The sequence below is a fragment of the Canis lupus genome, chromosome 20, assembly GCF_011100685.1.
Source record: "Canis lupus familiaris isolate Mischka breed German Shepherd chromosome 20, alternate assembly UU_Cfam_GSD_1.0, whole genome shotgun sequence".
Classification (NCBI taxonomy): domain Eukaryota; kingdom Metazoa; phylum Chordata; class Mammalia; order Carnivora; family Canidae; genus Canis; species Canis lupus.
In genome coordinates this window covers 28,587,437-28,608,214 of record NC_049241.1, presented here as the reverse complement: position 1 = coordinate 28,608,214, position 20,778 = coordinate 28,587,437, and the positions used below count along the sequence as shown (strand labels likewise).

The 20,778-nt window shown below is 40.8% G+C and overlaps 1 protein-coding gene and 1 pseudogene across 17 annotated transcripts in view; one reads left to right on the top strand and one right to left on the bottom strand.

Annotated features, from left to right (window-relative positions):
• The window catches only part of CADPS (calcium dependent secretion activator), a 465,131-nt gene that overhangs the window by 251,146 nt on the left and 193,207 nt on the right, over positions 1-20,778 (bottom strand). For all 17 annotated transcript variants that reach the window (XM_038565968.1, XM_038565965.1, XM_038565963.1 and 14 more), the window contains exon 4: positions 10,410-10,490. In XM_038565968.1, coding sequence (XP_038421896.1) covers positions 10,410-10,490 — 81 coding nt within the window. The remainder of the gene's footprint in view (positions 1-10,409; positions 10,491-20,778) is intronic.
• LOC102157194 lies at positions 2,112-3,121 on the top strand (annotated as a pseudogene).

The window sequence follows — 20,778 nt, the reverse complement described above, 5'->3', positions numbered from 1 at the left end:
TTTGCTTTTGTTGCCCTTGCTTGAAGAGACAGATCCAAAAAAATATTGCTTAGACTCATGTCCAAGACTTACATCCTTTCTTCTGGGAGTTTTATAGTTTCTGGTTTTACATTTTGAATTTAATGTTGTATATAGTGTAAGAAATTGGCCCAGTTTCATTCTTTCGTATGTAACTGTTCAGTTTTCCCAAAATCTTTTATTGAAGAGACTACCTTTTCCCCATTGTATATTCTTGCCACTATTGTTGAAAATTAATTGATCATATAAATGTGGGGTTATTCCTGGACTCTTAATACTGCTCCATTGATTCATTGTGTGTGTTTTTGTGCCATAGTGTTTTGATTTCTATAGCTTTGTTGTACAGTTTGAAATCAGGGAGTGTGATACCTCCATCTATGCTCTTCTTTTTTTAAGATTGCTTTAGCTATTTGAGGTCTTTGTGGTTCCATACAAATTTTAGGATTATTTGTTCTATTTTGTGAAAAATACTATTGGTATCTTGATAGGGATTGCATTGAATGTGAGGACTGCTTTGGCAGTATGGAAATCTTAAAATGAATTATTCCATTCCATGAGCAAAGTATACCTTTCCATTTACTTGTGTCTTTCAACAATTCCTCAGTTTTCAGAGCAACAGATTTTTTTCTACCTCTTTGTTAAATTTATTCCTAAGTGTTTTATTCCTTTTGATGCAATTGTAAATGGGATTGTTTCCTTAATTTCTCTTTTGGATACTTTGTTATTTGTGTACATAAATGCCACAAGTTTACGTATATTATTTTTGTATCCTATAACTTTACTCAATTAATTGATTAATTCTAATAGTCTTTTGGTAGAATTTTAAGGGTTTCCTATACATACTATTATGTCATCTGTGAATAGTGACATTTTTACTTCTTTTCCAATCTGGATGTCTTTTATTTCTTTTTCTTGTCAAATTTCTGTGGCTAAGACTTCTAATACTATGTTGAATAAAAATAGTGAGAGTGGGTATCCTTGTCTTATTCCTGATTTTAGAGGAAAATTTTTCAACTTTTCACCATTGAATATGATGTTAGTTGTAGATTTGTTATAGATGGCCTTTATCATATTGAGGTACATTCCCTTTGTACCCACTTTTTTGAGTTTTAATCACAATTGGATGTTGAATTTCAGAGAATGCCTTTTCTGCATATATTGAAATGATTGTATAGTTTTCCCCTTCTTTTTGTTAATGTGAAAGATCACATTGATTTGCAGATACTGAATCATCCTTGCATCCCTGGAATAAATCCCATTTGATCATGCTATATTATCCTTCGACTGTACTGTTAAATTCAGGGTTCTCATATTTTGTCGAGGATTTTTGTATCTATGTTTATCAGGGATATTGGCCTGTAATTTCGTTTTTGTGGTATGGTCTGGTTTTGATATCAGGGTAATGTTAATGTCTCACAGAATGAATTTGGAAGCATTCTCTCCTCTTTAGTTTTTAGAATAGTTTGAGGAGGAATGGTATTAACTCTTCTTTAAGTGTTTAATAGAATCCATCTGTGAAGCCATCTGGTCCTAGAGTTTTGTTTGTTGGAGTTATTTGATTACTGATTCAATTTCATAAATAACTATCAGTATAATCAAGTTTTCTATTTCTTCTTGATTCAGTCTTGGAAGATTGTTTGTAGGAATTTATCCATTTCTTCTAGGTTGTCCCATTTGTTGGCATATAATTATTTGTAGTAGTTTCTTATTATCCTTAGCATTTCTGTGGTATCAGTTGGAGCTTCTCTCTCATTTCTGATTCTATTTATTTGAACTCTCTTTTCTTGATGAATCTGGCTAAAGGTTTATCAAAACAAGTCTAAGATGGCGGAAGAGTAGGGTCTCCAAATCACCTGTCTCCACCAAATTACCTAGAAAACCTTCAAATTATCCTGAAAATCTATGAATTCGGCCTGAGAATTAAAGAGAGAACAGCTGGAATGCTACAGTGAGAAGAGTTCGCGCTTCTATCAAGTACCCAAGCTGCGCTGTTGTGCTGTGGGGAAGAGAGACAGATTTGTAAACTCCAGAGCAAGGTTCTGCCTACCCGAGGCCACTGCGGTGCGGAGACTCTGGGTAAAGCCACCATCACCATGTCTGACCAGGAGGCAAAACCTTCAACTGAGGACTTGGGGGATAAGAAGTAAGGAGAATACATTAAACTCAAAGTCATTGGACAGGTTAGCAGTGAGATTCACTTCAAAGTGAAAATGGCAACACATCTCAAGAAACTCAAAGAATCATACTGTCAAAGACAGGGAGTTCCAATGAATTCACTCGGGTTTCTCTTTGAAGGTCAGAGAATTGCTGATAATCACACTCCAAAAGAACTGGGAATGGAGGAAGAAGATGTGATTGAAGTTTATCAGGAAAAAACAGGGGGTCATTCAATGATTTAGATATTCTTTTTATTTTTTTTCTTTACCCTCAATTCTTTTTTATTTTTAAAAATAGTTCTTTTGTAATGTGGTGTTCAAAACGGAATTGAAAACTGGCACCCCATCTCTTTAAAACATCTGGTAATTTGAATTCTAGTGCCCATTACTCATTATCACTTGTTTTCATTGTGCTGATTTTTGGTGATCAAACCTCAGCCCCCTTCATATTGCCCTTTCCTTTTTAAAAATTACATGTGTGCACAGAGAGGCCACCTTTTCCAGGACTGTGCATTTTCAGGCTTGTGATAAATAAGATCGACCAATACAAGTGTTCATGATGACTTTCCAATTGGCCCTGAAGTTCTAGCATGTGATTGCTTCACTCCTGGACTATGACTTTCAGTGGGAGATGGGAGTTTTTCAGAGAACTGAACTGTGGAAAAATGACCTTTCCTTAACTTGAAGCTTCTTTTAAAATTTGAGGGTCTGGACCAAAAGAAGAGAAATATCAGGCTGAAGTCGAGAAGACAGAGATGATGAGGGTAAATGACTAACTCCAAAGATGGCTTCACTGAAGAGAAAGCATTTTAAGATAAAAGTCTTGTCAGAAGATCCCAGAAAAGTTCTAATTTTCATTAGCAGTTAATAAAGTTATTCATGCAGAAGTGTATTCAACAGAACACTGCTCTTTTTGATTTTATTTGTACTTTTTGGCCTGGGATATGGATTTTTTTTTTTGATATTAAATGGACATTGTCTGTACCAGCTTCATTAAAATAAACAAAATATTTGTTAAAAAAAATCTAGTACCCGATGTCTATCACCCCAAATGTTTAAGCAAATCCAACAATAAAAAGGACATACTAAATCTGTATCAATTTTTTCTTATCCCTTCAAAGAACTAGCTCTTAGTTTCACTGATCTTTTGTGTTGTTTTTAGTCTTTACTTCATGTATTTCTGATCTGATTTTTATTATTTCCTTTCTTCTATTAACTTTTTTTTTTTTTAAATGCATGAGAGACACACAGAGAGAGGAAAAGATATAGGCAAAGGGAGAATCAGGCTCCCCGCAGGGTGCCCGAGGTGGGACTCGATCTCTGGCCCAGGATCATGCCCTGAGCCAAAGGTAGATGCTCAACAGCTGAGCCATCCTGACTTTGGGTTTTGTTCTTTGTCTAGTTCCTTGAGGTGTAAGGTTGGATTGTTTATTTGAATTTTTTCTTTTTTCTTGAGATAGGTCTGTCTGCATCACTATAAACTTAGAGCTGCTTTTGCTGTGTTCTATAGATGTTGGACTGTTGTGTTTACATTTTTATTTGCTTCAAGGTATTTTTTTTTTAAAGATTTTATTTATTTATTCAGAGAGACACACAGAGCGAAAGAGGCAGAGACGTAGGCAGAGGGCGAAGCAGGCTCCATGCAGGGAGCCTGATGTGGGGCTTGATCCCGGGTCTCCAGGATCACACCTGGGCCAAAGGCAGGTGCTAAACTGCTGAGCCACCCAGGGATCCCCTGCTTCAAGGTTTTTTTTTTTTTTTCAAATTTCCTCATTGACCCATTGGTTGTTTAGTAGCATGTTGTTTAGCCTCCACGTGCTTGTGTTTTCTATAGTTTTCTTGTAGTTGATTTTAATTTCATGCCATTGTGGTCAGAAAAGATACTTGAGATGATTTCAATGTTAAATTTATTGAGATGTGTTTTGTGGCCTAACATACTATCTCTCCTGGAAAATGTTCCATGTACCCTTGAGAAGAATGTATATTCTGCTGTTTTAAATGAAATGCTTTGTCTATATCTATCAAGTCCGTCTGATCTAACGAATTTTTTAAGGCCAATATTTCCTTTCTAGTTTTCTGTCTGGATGATCTCTCCATTGAGGTAAGTGAGGTGTTAAATTCTCCTACTATTATTGTATTACTATTTCTCCCTCTATGTCTGTTAATGTTTGATTTATGTACTTATGTGCCTCTATGTTGGGTGCATATATTTGTAAGTGTTATATTCTTTTGATGTATTTATCCCTTTATTTTCATGTAATATCCTTCTTTTCTCTTAGTCTTTGTTTTAAAGTCCATTTTTTTCTGATGTAATTATTGCTACACAACTTTTCTTTTATATGAAATATCTTTTTCCATCCCTTCACTTTCAGTCTGCGTTTGTGTTTAAATCTGAAGTGAGCCTAGGTAGGCAGCATACAGATGGGTCTTGGTTTTGTTTGTTTGTTTTTTAATCTATTCAGCTATATTTCTTTTGACTAGAACATTTAGTCCATTTATATTTAAAGTAATTACTGATAGATATGTCCTTATTGCCATTTTGTTGATTGTTTTCTGGTTGTTTTTGTAACTCCTCTCTCTTCCTGTCTTCTTCTCTTGTTCTCTTCACTTGTGATTTTTTGACTTTCCTTATTGTTATGCTTGCATTCTTTTCTCTTTATTTTTTGTGTGTCTATTATAGGTATTTGGTTTGTGGTTACTATGAGGTTTATATATAACATCCTATGTATATGGCACTCTATTTTAAGTTGATAGTTGCTTAAGATCAAGCATATTTTAAAAGTATAGCATCTCCCTCCTCCCCTGTTTTGTTTTTGACATCATATTTCACATCTTACTATTTCGTGTATACTTTGATTAATTGTTGTAGATATGGATGATTTTTTTCCTTTAACTTTTAATCTTCATTCTAGCTATATAGGTGGTTCATCCACTACCTTTACTATATGTTTATCTTTGCCAATGAGATTTTTTCTTTCATAATTTCCTTAATTCTAGTTATGAACTTTCTTTTCCATTTAAAGAAATCTTTTTAACACTTGTTGTAAAGCTGATTTGGTATTGATGAACTCCTTCAGCTTTTGCGTGTCTGGGAAATTCCTTACCTCATCTTCAATTCTGAGTAATAGTCATACTGGGGAGAGTATTCTTGGTTATAATTTTCTTCCTTTTAGCACTTTAAATATATCATGTCATTTCCCTCTTGGTCTGTAAAATTTCTGCTAAAAAATCAGATATAGTCTTATAGAGGTTCCCTTGTATGTAACTAGTTGTTTTTCTCTCGATGATTTTAAGATTCTTACTTTATCTTTAACTGTTGACACTTTGACTATAATGTGTCTTGGTCTCTTTGGGTTCATCTTATTTGGGACTTTCTGTGATTTCTGGACCTGGATGCCTGTTTCATTTGTCAGGTTAGGCAAGTTTTCAGGCATTATTTCTTCACATAGGTTTCACGTCCCTTTCTTTCTCTCTTTTCCTTCTGAGGCTCCTCCATAATATGAATGCTAGTGCACTTGATGTCATCTTGGAGGTCCCTGAAATTATTCTCATTTTTGAAGTTCTTTTTCCTTTTTGTTATTCTGTTTGGGAGATTTGCACTATCCTATCTTCCAGGTCATTGATCCATCCTTCTGCCTCATCTAATCTGCTGTTGAGTCTCTTTGGTGTATTTCTCATTTCAGTTATTATGTTCTTCAGCTCTGATTGGTTGTTTTTTATATTGCTTATCTCTTTGTTGAAGTTCTCAGTGTATTCATCCATTCTTCTCCTAAGTTCAGTGAGCATCTTTATGACCATTACTTTGAACTCCTTATCTGGTAGATTGCTTATCTCTATTTCATTTAGTTCTTTTTCTGAGGTTTTGTCCTGTTCTTTCACTTAGAACATGTTCCTCTGTCTCCTCATTATGCCCAATTTTCTGTTTATTTCTATCTATTAGATAGATCAGTCTTCCAATCTTGAAAGAATGACTTTATGCAGACTTTATGTGGGGCTCAGTAATGCAAACTCCCCTAGTCATCTGAGCAAGGTGCCCTCGGGTGTCCCTGCTATGGGCCATGTACACTCTCCTATTGTGGCTGGGTGACTACTCACAGTTGTGCCGGGCTGGCCTCATCCCATCTGGCTGTAAGGCCTGGCAGTGAGTACTACAGGTATGCTGGTGGGTGGTGTTATTGTCCTTTTGGCTGCAAGGGTCACATCTCCTGACATAGCAGTCTAAATGGAGGATTCCACAATAGTGCCTGCCAGCACCAAGAACAGCACAGCAGAATGAAATAGGAAAATTGGCTGTAGCCAGTGTCTCAGTCCTCAGGGAGAGGCTTGGCAGTCTCCTGCCTTACTGGTTGACATTCCAAGATTAGTAAGTGGATCTCCTTCACCTATAGTTTATGTTCTTTGCAATCCTGTGTTTTTGTACCAGTTTTTGGGGTGAGTCTGTGCTTAAGCCTTATGATAGCAATTTTACTTTTTCTACAGTTCTATAGTTTTCCTGAGTGCATTCCCTGTTGGTTTTCAAAGCCTGGTGTTTTGGGAACTGATCTGTGTGGGATCTAAGGGTTGAAGTTTTTGATGTGGAGCTCAAATCTCTTGCTTCTCAGCAATAATTTCTATATTTCTGAGATCCTTCTGATTGGAATGGGATGCTGCATCTGGGTGTGGTTTCTTTCTTAGTGAGACTGTGTCTCTGCCACTTCTACCTGTGTCAGTGCTGTCCCCTGTTGTGGAGGCTCTGCTCACCCAGTTTCTAGGCCCCTTTCAGAGGGGACAGTTCCACATGCAGTTGTAGATTTGTTGTGTCTGTGGGAGGAGGTGAGCTTAGGATCTTCCTACGCCACCATCTTGCCTGTCTCCTATCCAGGAATTTCTGGTTATGATATTTACAGGAGCTGATGTTCAGCCATATGGGTTGAACTGCACACTCTCACTGAATTCACTGTGATACCATAAATAGAAAAATCAGGGTATTCTAAAAGAAGATAAGCAGAGGTGCTTTGTTTCAATATCCCTTCATGAACTAGCCAATATCTAAAATATTGGTATTTTGTTGAATTTTTAGCAGATATTTCTTAATTTTCCTCAGTATTCACCAGGCTGGTTTAGGCAAAGAGAATTTATTTTTCTCAGAATCCAACTAAACTGAGGGAAAAGCAGTTTACATAGCTAAGGCTCAAGAATAGGTGCAACCTATACTGAGGGTCTCAGTATATTCCATTTGTATGTTGACTTCATTCTTTTATCTTCTTTACCCTACATGGAAGAATTAAACACAACTGTAGACATCTTTCTAGTATGAGGAAATGCAACCCTCTTGGCCTACAGGTCCCAGGGAAGTAATTCATTGGTTTAGTTGCATCAGGCATCCATTTCTGGACCAATCACTTGTGGTCAGGGCAGGCTGGGAACTATGATTGGTTCCATATGGGTAAAGAGCACTTCTAGGACTAACTAGCTGTGGCAAGGAAACCACTGGCATGAATAAACAATGAAGAAGAAGATAGTCCATTTCTATGAGAACAGAAGATAGTGGTGGGCAGACTCTCTCATAGAAATGCTCAATACTCAGGGATTCCTGGGTGGCTCAGCGGTTCAGCGCCTGCCTTCAGCCCAGGGCATGATCCCGGAGACCCAGGATCGAGTCCCGCGTCGGGCTCCCTGCATGGAGCCTGCTTCTCCCTCTGCCTGTGTCTCTGCCTCTCTCTCTCTCTCCCTCTCTGTGTGTCTCTATGTCTATCATGAATGAATAAATAAAATCTTTAAAAAGAAAAAGAAATGCTCAATATTCTAAGGTTTTGGAGGATACTCCATATACTTTGAAGTGATTCTCCATAAAAAATGACCCCAATTCACTTTAATTGGCTATTTCATTGTCTAAGAAAGTTTAGTTCAAAGTTGTCAATAATATCCTACTTGGTATCAGAATATCTAGTGTCTAGTATATGGGCTGGAGAGAGTTCTTTGATCTACTGCTGTCCAGAGATGAGCAATTTGGCTCACTATGTAACAGTTGTTCATTCATGGTCTTTTAAAAATTGAAATTAGTCTATACTAGTTTCTTAATGATGATGTGAAGCCTCAAAGTAAACAACTAAAATAAAGGTGCCATGAACTTGTTTTTGAAGTGTGTGTGGGGTGTGTGTGCATGTGTGTGTGATTTTCTTCAAATAGGATGAATACTTACTATTTGGGGATGTAATAGTTGCTTAAAGGTAGAGAATGGATCAAATGATCTCTGTTTTCTGGATTATCTGCTGAGGAGACACTGAGTTTACAGAAGTAAATTCTGAAGTCTTATTGATGTTTTCTCCCTCATCAAGCAGGATTTTCAAACCTAAGAGTCTTTTAGGCTACCATTCAGTAAATCCATAGCTGCATATAATTTTTAGCCAACAGACTGACTCTACCATAAACTTTGAAGATGTCCAAAAACAAGATGCAAAATATTTCAACAAAGCTTCTTAAACACAAACAGATTTTCTAGCTTTTTGGTTTCTCTTCTAGTGGAAATGCTTCCTGTGTGTCCACATCCTAAGACACTTCTTTCCATGGAGAGAAAGGTGGAATGCCAAGCTCTGCTAATTGCCCATCCTCCCTACCATCTCCCATAGCCCCCTACCCTCACAGGCACATGTGTTCTGTGGTTACCACAGGAACTAATAAGACCTTATTATTTAAAATGTTATTATTTTGTTCTTCATGGATTTTACATTAATTATTGTTAAAAATATTTCATTAAAATGTTATTTATCTTGCTTACTGCATTTTTGGCCTCCTGCTATTAAATTTTGCACCTAAAGTGAATGCCTCACCCTTGTCTCAGCCCTCATATTTAGATATAGTTAAGAGTCTAGTGTAGCACCTTAACTAGTACCTATCATGCTCAGTCTTGATTTCCCCACTTCTAAAACAAAAATGATAACTGAAATATTCTTATAGAGCTGTTTTAAGGATTAAATGAGATGGTACATGTAAAGCATTTAGTATGCATGAAATGAAATCAACACTCAATATGACTAGAATCACTACTGTCAATAATAACGCAAATGACAGCAAAAGCATTAATAGTATGAACACTTAGGTTTAGCCCTCAATAGTAAGACGTAATCCCAACTCTAGAGAAATCCTTTCTACTGGAACACTCAGACATGTAAAAATATAGTCACCATTCAATGAACTGTTATAATAAAGGTTTATATGTGGTATGAAGAAAGTGTAAGAGTTAGAAGAACTAGCTAAGCTCTTAGAGAAGGCGTTTTAAGTTGCATACCAAAGGCTGAGCAAGAGGGTTTGCTCAATGGAGAAGAAAAAAAAAGATCACTCCAGTGGGTACAATGTCACTGAGGCTGGAAAGGGCCTGTTGGACTATTCAGAGGGAGACATTCTCTGTAGCAAGAATGGGAAGTTCTAGTAGGAGAGTTATGGGAGGTGAGCCTAGTAAGAAAGGATCTAGTCTGTGGATTAGGAGCCTAGAATATCATTCTGAAGAGGTTAGATTTTGGTCAGGAGACAATAGAGCAAAATACTAAAGCATTTTGAGGCTTTAACATTTTTGTTAAAACATTTTGTTAAAACATTTTGAGATGTTCATGCATGAGTTTTAGAAAGGCAACTGTGTGAAGGATAGATAGTTGAGTGGCAGGTATGCAGACAAGAATATCTACTAGGAAGCTATTGTGAGATCAGGCGATGAGGATGCGGGACTGAATCAAAGCACCAGCAGTGGTGCTGGAAAGCAGTCAAGAGACCTGACCCACATTTCAGAGGCAGAATCAATGATCTGGGTGGCTGAGCATGCAGTGTTGTGGGGAGGAAGGAGAAACTGAGAATGCCTAGGAGGTCCCATCCATAGAAAATGACAGCACGTAAAGAGGAACCAATATAGGTAGTTGTGTATGGTGGGAAGGAGAAGATAAGGAGCTAGATTTTGAACACATTTAACTTGAAATGCAGGGGAATATCCAAGAGGACATGCTCAATAGACAGAAATCCAAGGCAGGGATTTGGGAGAAAGGGGAGGCTGGACTTTTTTTGCTGATTGGAGTATAGTAAATGTATATGCTATCTCTGGGAGAGCCGCTATGAAAAGGAGAGTTGAAAACCCAATCATGTGATTGTTCTCATCTTTCTTCCGCTCTGCTTCCCTATTTTATCTTTCCATGGCCCTTAATAATCAGTGTGCTTCCTGTGTAGGATTTTGTCCTGGTCCCCCAGCAAATGTCCCCAAAGCTTCTTTACCCTGGCTATTTGGTCTGCCATTTGGAGACGTCCATCCAGCTCTCGTCTGATCTGGGCTGCTTGCTCATCTGGATTGTCCAGCTGCACAAAAACACAAATACAGAGAATTTCAGTTTGGATCACAAAAACCAATGAACTCATGACTTTGCATTTTACATGCCCCACCCACTGCCCATTGACATATTTCACTAAAAGTTAAGAATCTTGTAACAGACAAACCCAATTTGAAGGAAATGATAAGATAAACCCTACCACGTGGTAGGCATTTGCTAGGAAAAACATTTGAATGAACTTGCACAAGAATCACTTTGGAACTACTAGGTAGCAGTACTTCTAATGAGGACCCAATGAAGAAAGTGTTTACATGACAGAAATACAAGGAAGGAGACAGTAATATAACTATGAGAAATGTGTGGAGCAGACATAGTGCTTATCTATAGTGCCTACATGGCATATATTCTATGGCTGTCCCACCTCTAGACCATGAGAAACTAATCAATCATTGCATTCCTTCTCACTGAACCCTAAGACTTTCTCAGCTATTACTCCACATGGCCACTACCACTGACTTGGTGTTGGTATCTAATTGAAATCTAGCCTTGTCTTCTCTATAGTTAGAGCTATTAGGGTATAAGAATCAGCACACCTAAACATAAATAAACCTGGACAACTCCCTAACTTCTCTGATTTTCCCATGTATAAAATGAAAGGATTGGTTACATAATCTCTATCCTTATCATATCTTTAAAAGAGACTGGCGGGATCCCTGGGTGGCTCAGCGGTTTAGCGTCTGCCTTCAGCCCAGGGCCTGATCCTGGAGACCCAGGATTGAGTCCCGCGTCGGGCTCCCTGCATGGAGCCTGCTTCTCCCTTTGCCCATGTCTCTGTCTCTGTGTCTCTCATGAATAAATAAATAAGATCTTTTAAAAAATAAAAATAAAAAAATAAAAGAGACTGGCAAACATTTCTGTAAAGGGCCATATCATTAATACTTTAGTCTTTGAGGGTTGTAAGGTCTCTGTTGCAATGACCCAATTCTTCCAATAAAATATGAAAACAGACATAGACAATACATAAATGAATAAGCATTCCTGTGTTCTAATAAAACTTTATGTGCAACAACATGTGGTAGGCCATAGTTGCTGATCCCTGCTCTATTAATTAAGTTTCTCTTTATTTCCAAGCAAGCCTATGTTATACTTTAAACTGTAATTGAATTTGTTCTGTTCAGTAATTTATGATTAGTTTTATTCATGAGAAGCTTAATAAATAGGGAAAGTGGCATTCAAATAGAATGGGTTTATTCCTCTTTATAGTACATATTAACTTACAACAAAAAGTAGCTTAAAAATATCTGAGTTTTCTAAGCCCTTTTCCTTTAAAAGCCATTTTTATTTAGAAATTTGATAATAAAAACCCATATCTAGAGGCACCTGGGGTCAGTCAGTTAAGCATTCAACTCTTGATTTTGGCTCAGGTCATGATTTCAGGGTTGTAGGATTGAGCCCTGTGACAGGCTGTGTGCTCAGCAGGGAGTCTGCTAAGAGTCTCTCTTCCCCTCTGCTTCTCCCCTGTCCCTCAACCCTCTCTAAAATAAAAAAAAAATAAGATAAAAACAAAACAACCCCCTCCCCAGATCCATGCTTAAAAAACCAAGAATCTCATCTGGTACAAAATGATATAGCAAATAAGTTATTTTTAATATGATGTAAATAAGAACACCAAAAAATTTATGGTCATACTTTTGAAGCGTCAATAGTCTTTTTAAAATGATGTATGTATGTATGTATGTATGTATGAGAGAGAGACCAAAACATGAGCAGGGGCAGGTGGCAAAGGCATAGAGAGAGGGAGGGACTCTCAAGCAGACTCCTCCCCAAGCTCAGAGCCAGTTGCTGGGCCATCTCATGAGATGAGATCATGACCTGAACTGCAACCATGAGTCAGAGGCTTAACCAATAAGTCACTCAGGTGCCCCTTGGTTTGTTTTATAAAACACGTAAAAAACTGCCTAGCTTTGTGCCATGCATTTTTATCATCCTCTTCAATTCAGGAGTTGCCTTATCTTCTCCTTTCCATAGTTTTGAGGGGCAGGACTATGTTCTATATCACAAAGACTAGATTGCAACTTTTGGCCATATATTCTAAGGTAGCACTTCCCAAAAATGTTCTGCTAAACAACAATCTTATTAAATACTCTAGTAGAAAGGGTTCCAGAAGCATGGTCAGTTGAGTTTTGGAAATGCTGTATCAAAATACACAGTCTCTGAGAAGTTCTGTGGTAAAGAAGTCTGCTAGACTTTGGTCAACTTAGTTATTCTATGATTTAAATTTAAATTTTTATTTTTTGCACCATACAATACCCAGAGAACTAGTTGGAAATACTTTTCTACATGCATATAAAGAGAACCAACTAAAAGCAGTTATGCTGCTGCCCAGGGGGTCATCCATCACAACTTCCCAACAGGCGCTCATGGGAAACATGGTAGCCTCCGTGTTGTTTTTAAGTGCCAATGAACTGTCTTCATTCAATTCCCTTGGAAGTCCAAGGCTTCTTTAGCTCCAGGTGCCAACCCACTGGGAACACTCAGAAATGTGTTGTTGAAAATACATATGCAAACGAAATGTCTGACTTCTTCACTGAGAAGCAACAAAATGATTTGGCTAGGGGCTAAAGTTGGCAATTCTGTCAGAAGATATGGTGTTCAGAGAGGTTAAAAGTGAAACAAGGACGATCCTTGGGTGGCTCAGCGGTTTAGCGCCTGCCTTTGGCCCAGGGCGCGATCCTGGGGTCCCAGGATCAAGTCCCACATCGGGCTCCCAGCATGGAGTCTGCTTCTCCCTCCTCCTGTGTCTTTGCCTCTCTCTCTCTATGTCTATCATAAATAAGTAAGTAAATAAATAAGTAAATAAATAAATAAATAAAAAGTGAAACAAGAAAACACCGCCCAATAGAACCATCCCTGTTACTAAATTTTACATAGGCATCTGGCCTCATCAAATGGAAATAGAGACAGCAGACAATGCCAGCAATGAAGATGAGCACGCTAGATCTACACTATCCTTCATTCATTAGTTCATGTGTCTCTCATTTACTCATTCATTTATCAGACTTTTCTGGAATGTCTTGATATGCCAAGATACTGGAATACAGAAAGAGTAAGATAGACTTAGTCACTGCCTCCATGGAGCTTAGCAAGAACAGATAAGATTATTTGAACATCTAGGGCACAAGAGAGGAGACTAACATTTATTGATGTGTATGTCAAGTCCAGGCATCCTATGGCCTATATTTCAGTCTTTTCTAAAAGGTTTTTAAAATTTTTTTTTATGATAGTCACACACACACAGAGAGAGAGAGAGAGAGAGAGGCAGAGACATAGGCAGAGGGAGAAGCAGGCCCCTGCACCGGGAGCCTGATGTGGGATTCAATCCCGGGTCTCCAGGATTGCGCCCTGGGCCAAAGGCAGGCGCCAAACCGCTGCACCACCCAGTGATCCCTTTTCTAAAAGGTTTTAAGAAATAGGTATTAATGTGCATTCTTATGAAAAGGACTCTGGGGTCAGGAAATGCTTCTCCTTCCTGAAAACTTACAATACATATGAGCATGATTAAGTGTCTGAGCAATTCTAGAATAAATAAGCCTATTGAACTGCATTTAATTTAATTTTCACACAATTATTTCACTGAAGAACATTCCACAGGGCAGGCTGGGAAGTTTCACATGTGAAATTACTTTATGCAGTAGGTACCATTATTACCCCCATTTTATAGGTGAAGAAAAGGAGTCCCAGTAAGGTTCAGGAACTTGCTGCAGTTCACACAGCTGGGCAAGTGGTACGACCCATTGGAAATGGAGTCTGTCCTGCCTCAAACTGAAGCTCTTTTGCTCTGCATTATGCTGGCTTCTTTCTTAAGTGCCTTGTTTGGTTTCCTAATCAGTCCTGACAATGAACTAACTCAGGGCTCTTCACTCTGTTCCTTCTATACATGGGACAGTGTAACACATAGAGCCACCACCAGGGGACAGAAAAATAGCTACTCTTCCTCACCTGGCATGACTGGCTGATTGCTTCTGGAAAGCGATAGCAGTGCCAGAGCCCTTCCCAAGAAATGAGAGCAATTAGTCTGTCCTTATCTTGGCTCTGCCCCCAGTAGCTGTGTGACCTTAAGCAAGTTACCTAACCTCTCTGTGCTCCAGGTCTCTTCATCTGAATAATCAGTGTAATAAATCTACCAAAATACTGTATGTTGGCAACTTGAATTTAAATAAAATATTAAAAAAAATTAAAAAAAATCTACATAAAGCTACCATGAGAATTCACTGAGACACCAGGTATAAAGTGCTCAGCCCAGTGCTGGGCATACAGTTTCCTGAACAAGCCCTCAGGAAATGGTGTTAAACAAGCCCACGGTGGCTGTACTTCTGACATGGGCCACAGTGGGGTGTCAAAGATTCAGAGGAGAATGTGCCAGTTGGGACCTTGTCCCTCTGTGGTGTGGCTGTGGGGGTCCTGTTCTATAGTCCTTGCCCTAGAAAGGAAGGGATCAGGGGCTCCCAACTTTGGAAAAATTTCCCTGCTTCCCAGTATGGTTAACATTCTCCAGGGTCAAGTCCCTTTGCCCTGTTAGGCTTTAATTAGCAGGAGTGACCGGAAGGCAGACACTGCTGCCTGACAGCTAATGATCTGAAGGGAGGATGAAAAAGGAAATGCAGCCAAAGCTCCCTCAAACAGCCTGGCATGATAGAGAAGGCCATCCTCGATTGAGGAGCTTGACAGCCCCACTGTATGAAATCCAAAAATATAAAGAGGAATCAAGTAATTACCTTTTCAAGTGCTGGAAAGAAAAGCCAGAGAGTGAGCTTCCATGGAAACGAGGTTCTGTTTACTGCACTGGCCTTTTCCACCAAGGAAAGGAAAGATCAGCTGGCAAACCAGGCCAAGGGCAAACCTTTCCGTTGACAGCTCATTAGGGTTAAAATATGTACATGTGCATGAAGGCTCTTTACCTAATTAGACAAATAATCTTCCTACTAGCAGAGGTCAAGCAGAGGCAGCATGGCGGTTGTCATGATTTCCCTGCTAAGCAAAGGGACTATTTCCCCGCACTTTTCTTTTAAAGTGATGGGGAGCTGAGTGCAGCACTGCCTAAGTGCTGACAAGTATCACCTATCTAGAGGCTTGGGCTTCTTTCCAGCTCATGGCTGTGCCCCTTTAGTCCATGCAGAGGCAAGGACGCAGACCAGCATTGCTGTTGGCCTGGTTTACACCTGTAGGAACACCACACAGCAGAAGACACAGGCCTGAGAACAGGGTGGAGGGGAGTCTGGGCCCAGCTATCCTACTCCCTGGTTCCATGACCTTGTCAGGTTTCTCAACCTCAGAGCCTCAGGTTCCTCAGCTGCTATGTGGGGCTTCCTTTTCTCTTGCAAGGCTATTGAAAAGGCTAAATGAGATAATATGTGGCATTGTTTCAAGGGAAAGGAGGCCCACCTGGATCCAGATCCTGGCTTTGCAATTTCCTTCCTCAAAGGGATTGAACAAGGGACCCAAGCTTTGGTGGTCCGGGATAACAGAAGAGATCTGCCTCAGTGTATTCTTGGGACTGGGTGAGATGATATGCATGCAAAGCACCTAGCATGGGGCTGGCACATAGTAGGTCCTATAGTTTAGAAAATAGTTTCTAGAATTATCCCGATTCTAGGGTGGGCATTCATTCATCAGATGTTAACTCCTCTCCCTGCCCTTCATGAGATTTATGACAGAAGCAAGACACAGGGCCGGGGAGCTCTGGTGCGGACAAGAGGAGTCCTGTTCTGGTCCTTAATTTGCCCGTAGCTGGGGAACCTGGGGCCAAAGTCATGACTTCTCTGTCTTGAGTCCCTTCACCTGAGAAATGACAAACCTCACTATTATGTCCCAGGAGTCCCTGCAAAGTCTAGACAAGCATTTCTCAAAGGTATATTCTGGGGACACCAGCCCTGCAGAGAAAGGGGTGTGTGGCCCCTTAGAGCTGGCTCCCTCTCTCCCCTTCCTGGAGGGCAACAGGACCCATCGGTGAGATGGTAACCTAGTGCAGCCCTGCATTTCCCATACTTATCTGACCCTGTGTGTGATATGTTTGAATATCCAACAGCACACTGTGGGATGTGCTCACCTAGGCAATTCTCCTGTGTGCATCATTTTTCTCATGTCCATGGACACATCCAGTTTTTTTGGAAGGAGGAGACAGGGAGGAAGCAACCCCACTATGTAAATGGATCTCTATGTCTGTTTAAGAGGGAGCCAGGTGGGAACACTCTGTCTGACTTCTAGGGTGATGAGAGAAATCATCACTGAGCCCGGGTTTGGAATCGCCTCATTAGCCCGAGAGGCCCTGGAGGATCAGCCTTGACAGGAGACATCCCTGAGCATCAACTTTCCCTATGGATGCCTGAATTCTTTGGGCTGGCACCTTACGATGATATGGGGGCAAGTCCCAACTCTGGACTCTTCCAAACTCATCATTATTATTGCCGCAAGGCAGTCTCTAGTCAAGCAAGAAGAAGACATGATTCAAACATGCAGAAAATTTAAAGAGAAACAGGCAGATTACTTTATGCATTATTTGAATAATTGCTCTACTTTCTGGAAAAATCTGTGGTACTCAGGCTCAGAACGAATGGAGCAACTTCAGCCTGAGGACTACAATGAAAATGATCCAGAAGTATGGCTATGAGGAGCACTGGAGACGGTGTAGTAAGCTCGAGCCGGGTGTCGGCCCTGCGGAGGTCCGTGGCCTGTCGGACTCCACATCCCCCCTCAGTAATGGCACTGGGCTCCTCGCTGAGGCCTTTGGAAGGGTTTGTTTTCTCTTGCTGCCAGGTGTTGGCATATATGCTGTTTCCCACTCCCGGAACATTCTCCCTTTTCTCCTCCTTGACTCATAACCACTTCTTATTCTTCATCCTTCAGCTTGGCAGCAAACTCTTCTCTGACCCTCCAGACTTGGTGAGTTTCTCCTGTCAAGCTCTCCCAGCACCATGCGCCTCAACTTTTTTTTTAAAGATTTTGTTTATTTATTCATGACACACACACACACACACACACACACACACACACACAGGCAGAGGGAGAAGCAGGCTCCATGCAGGTAGCCCGACACAGGACTCGATCCGGGGTCTCCAGGACCAGGCCCTGGGCCACAGGCAGGTGCTAAACCCCTGAGCCACCCGGGCTGCCCTGCACCTCAACTTCTATTGGCATTTTTCACAATTATAATTTTACAAGCACTCCTGTGATTGGTTGGATGTTTACCTACTACATGGTAAGGTCCATGAGGGACGGGATGTGGGTGATTTTTTGCTTCTCCCCGCGTTCCCAGACCCTACCATGGAGCTGAACACATCATGGGCTCTGACAATTGCCAACTGACTAAAGGACTGGGTGACCCAACGAGGGAAAGTGACCTGCCCACAGTCGCACAATTATCAGTGAGAGGGCTGCGACCCATTTCCCAACCTGCCAACTTCTAGCTTGCTGTGTTTTGCTGTTTAGTAACTATGTCCTGGGAAGTGCCATTCTCTGCAGAAATTGGGAAAGACTGACCTTTGCAGGCCTGACACCAGTTATATTCCTGATACAGCTTCTTAATCCTGGGCTTTGGGGGCTTGAGGCAGGTGGGCCTGTCTGCTGCAGCGGTGCAAGCCACCTGCTGACCTAGGTTAAGTGGACCTTTTTTTCCCTGTTTTTCTCCACTTCCTTGCCTGGCCCTTTGGTTCCCAGGGATTAGTGTCTGAGAGGGAGGCTTCCAAAAGCTACTGCAGAGGAGGGCAGAGGCACTTCCCTATAAAGCACTCCGATCAGCTGGCACAGTCCTCCTTTTCTCCGCAGCCTTGTGTTTTTTTCTCCTCCTTCACAGACAAACTGCTCCAGCAAATGCTGCCCTCCTGGCACACTGCAGTCTGGAAAGTTACAGCCAGGACAGCGTCAGTTCCCCTCCAGGGGATGTGGGTGCCCAAGCTTCTGTCTCAAGAATGTACTGAGGTTTGGACCGTGGCTACTTCACTGCATTCAGCACCTGGCTGCCACCTCCAAACTCCTTTTCTGCTGACCTGTCTCCCCTCCGTCCACCTCTGATGACGCTGTAGAATGTGGTCTATAAGCACTCCCCCTCCACTATGCAGATTCAAATCCTTGCCTTTCTATGTTGAGGCCGAGCAGCACTGAGCAATTATGAGACCTCTCTGAGCCTGAACCGTTAATTTTTTTCAACTCCCTTAACTCTAAGATGGCAAAAATAATGATAATACATACCACATGGATTGATGCGAGGTTAAATGAGATGGTATGTGTATGACCCTTAGCAGGATGCCTAGCATGCCATCATTTTCAGAAAATCTCAGTGGCTATTAGTACTTGACATTCTGCAGCCTGCATAGCTCATCCTGATGCAAATTCGGATTCTAATAACACTTAAAGGTGGCAGACCAGGTTTCCCCTGCTTTGAGGAAAGAAACCAAGTTTCAAAAGATTAAGTAGTTTGCCAAGTAGTTTCCAAGATAATTGGCCCTTCGCAGAAGAGACAGGCCTTAGAAAGTAGAGCATGGATTTTAGAATCAGAAAACCTTAAGATCAAACGCAGCCTCTGTCACGTACTCAACTATGTGACCAGGGCCAGGGCACTCAAACTCTCTGAGCGTCTGTACCTGTAGTGTTAAAGTAATACCCTCAGAGGACTATTGTAATGATGATCATAATAGACATTTTCACACTGTAGGGGTTCAACACAGTGCAGGTTTATTATTCTATTTTTATTACTGGGGGTGGATCTCGTGCAGTCTGCAGGCTTGCCTGTGATCTGTCTTTGCTAGGGCTCTGTTCCAGGGTTATTTCTAGAGAAAACGTGGAATTTGGTGTTCCGTGCATATTCAATTATATTCTGTTTTTATAAAAATCACCCAAGGAGATAGTACCTCATCTGTTGAAGAGTTACAATAAGATCATTAGTGTCTTTCTTTGCCATGTCTTATTTCCTCTCTAAGAGAAGACCTTGAGTAGGTCAAAGTTCCCATCTAGGGAGGTACTTCTTCTTGATTACAAAATGCAGGGTTTAGTTCCCAGAGTTTGCCAGCCAATAAGAACATCCTCTGCATTTGAGTCACCAGTTTTATGTCTTTGTTGGCTTCTGGCAATGCAGTAAGTATAACACAAGGGTTCCAAATGCAGTGATTCTCTGAGCAAACAGCAAATAAATACATAAAAATACCCCAGACAGAAAACCAATCTATTCCTTTATGATCTTGCAGTACTCATCCAGTCTTTTCCCATTCTCACCCGGTCCTGGAATGACCTCCTCTCTCCTTCCCATTTCAAATGTGACATGTCGTTCAGGATCTCGTTTCAGGCCCTCTTTCTTCAGGGAAGCCCTCCTTGACTACCTGAGCCATGCATCAACCTGGCTCTATAGGCACTGCCAGCCAGGCCAGAACCTAAACCTTCTATCGTGTCACACATCTCAGATTTCCTTTCCCCACCAGAATATCTATAGGGGCACAGTGGTCAGACACCCAGGAACTGGAAACAGTCAGATCTGGGCTAAAATCTTTGCTCTGCCACTTACCAGCTCTGTGACACTGCATGATATGTGGAACTCTGTCTTTGCCTCTTCTCCAAAGTGGGAGTCCTAATAGTAACAATGCCAACAGCAGAGGCTTGTAATGAGAATGAAAAATGGTACTTGTAAAGCATTTAGCATGATACCCTGGAGAGGATGCAGGTCTACAAGTTCAAGGCTATAATTTAGTACTCCTGAGGCCAGAAACTGGTTTTTATCCACGATGAGGGACACAGCTGTGTGGTTTTTTTTTTTAATGGATCATCTTAATAATCTTCACAGCTGGGGTTGGGAGATGGTCCAATTCACCTGCACTATCCCGAGGACACAGGGAAACTGAGCCATTCAAAGAAGAGTGGGCATTATCTTTCCGGGTGGGTGTGTGGCAGCCGAAGCTCAGGGGTATTTTCTGGAGCAGGTGGTTTTGTGAAGAGAGGATGCTAGGAATTAGATTGACTTATCCCTTCATCATTGTGCAGTCACCTTCTAAATATCTCTGGAATCCACCTATTCTGTTTATCCACTTCCCCAGGCCAGGTTGCCATTGGCTCAGTTCTGGACCGCTGACCTGTTCACCTGCAACCTCTCTGACATGACAATTCTCAATCCTGGCTGCACGTTGAGATCACCTGGGGAAGATGGAAGGAAATTTCAATATCCAGGCTGAAACTGGACCAGCTAAATCAGACATTTGGGTTAGGCCTGGGCATCAGCATTTTAAAAAATCTCCATGTGATTCCAATGTGTAGCAAAAATTGAGAACTTCTACCAA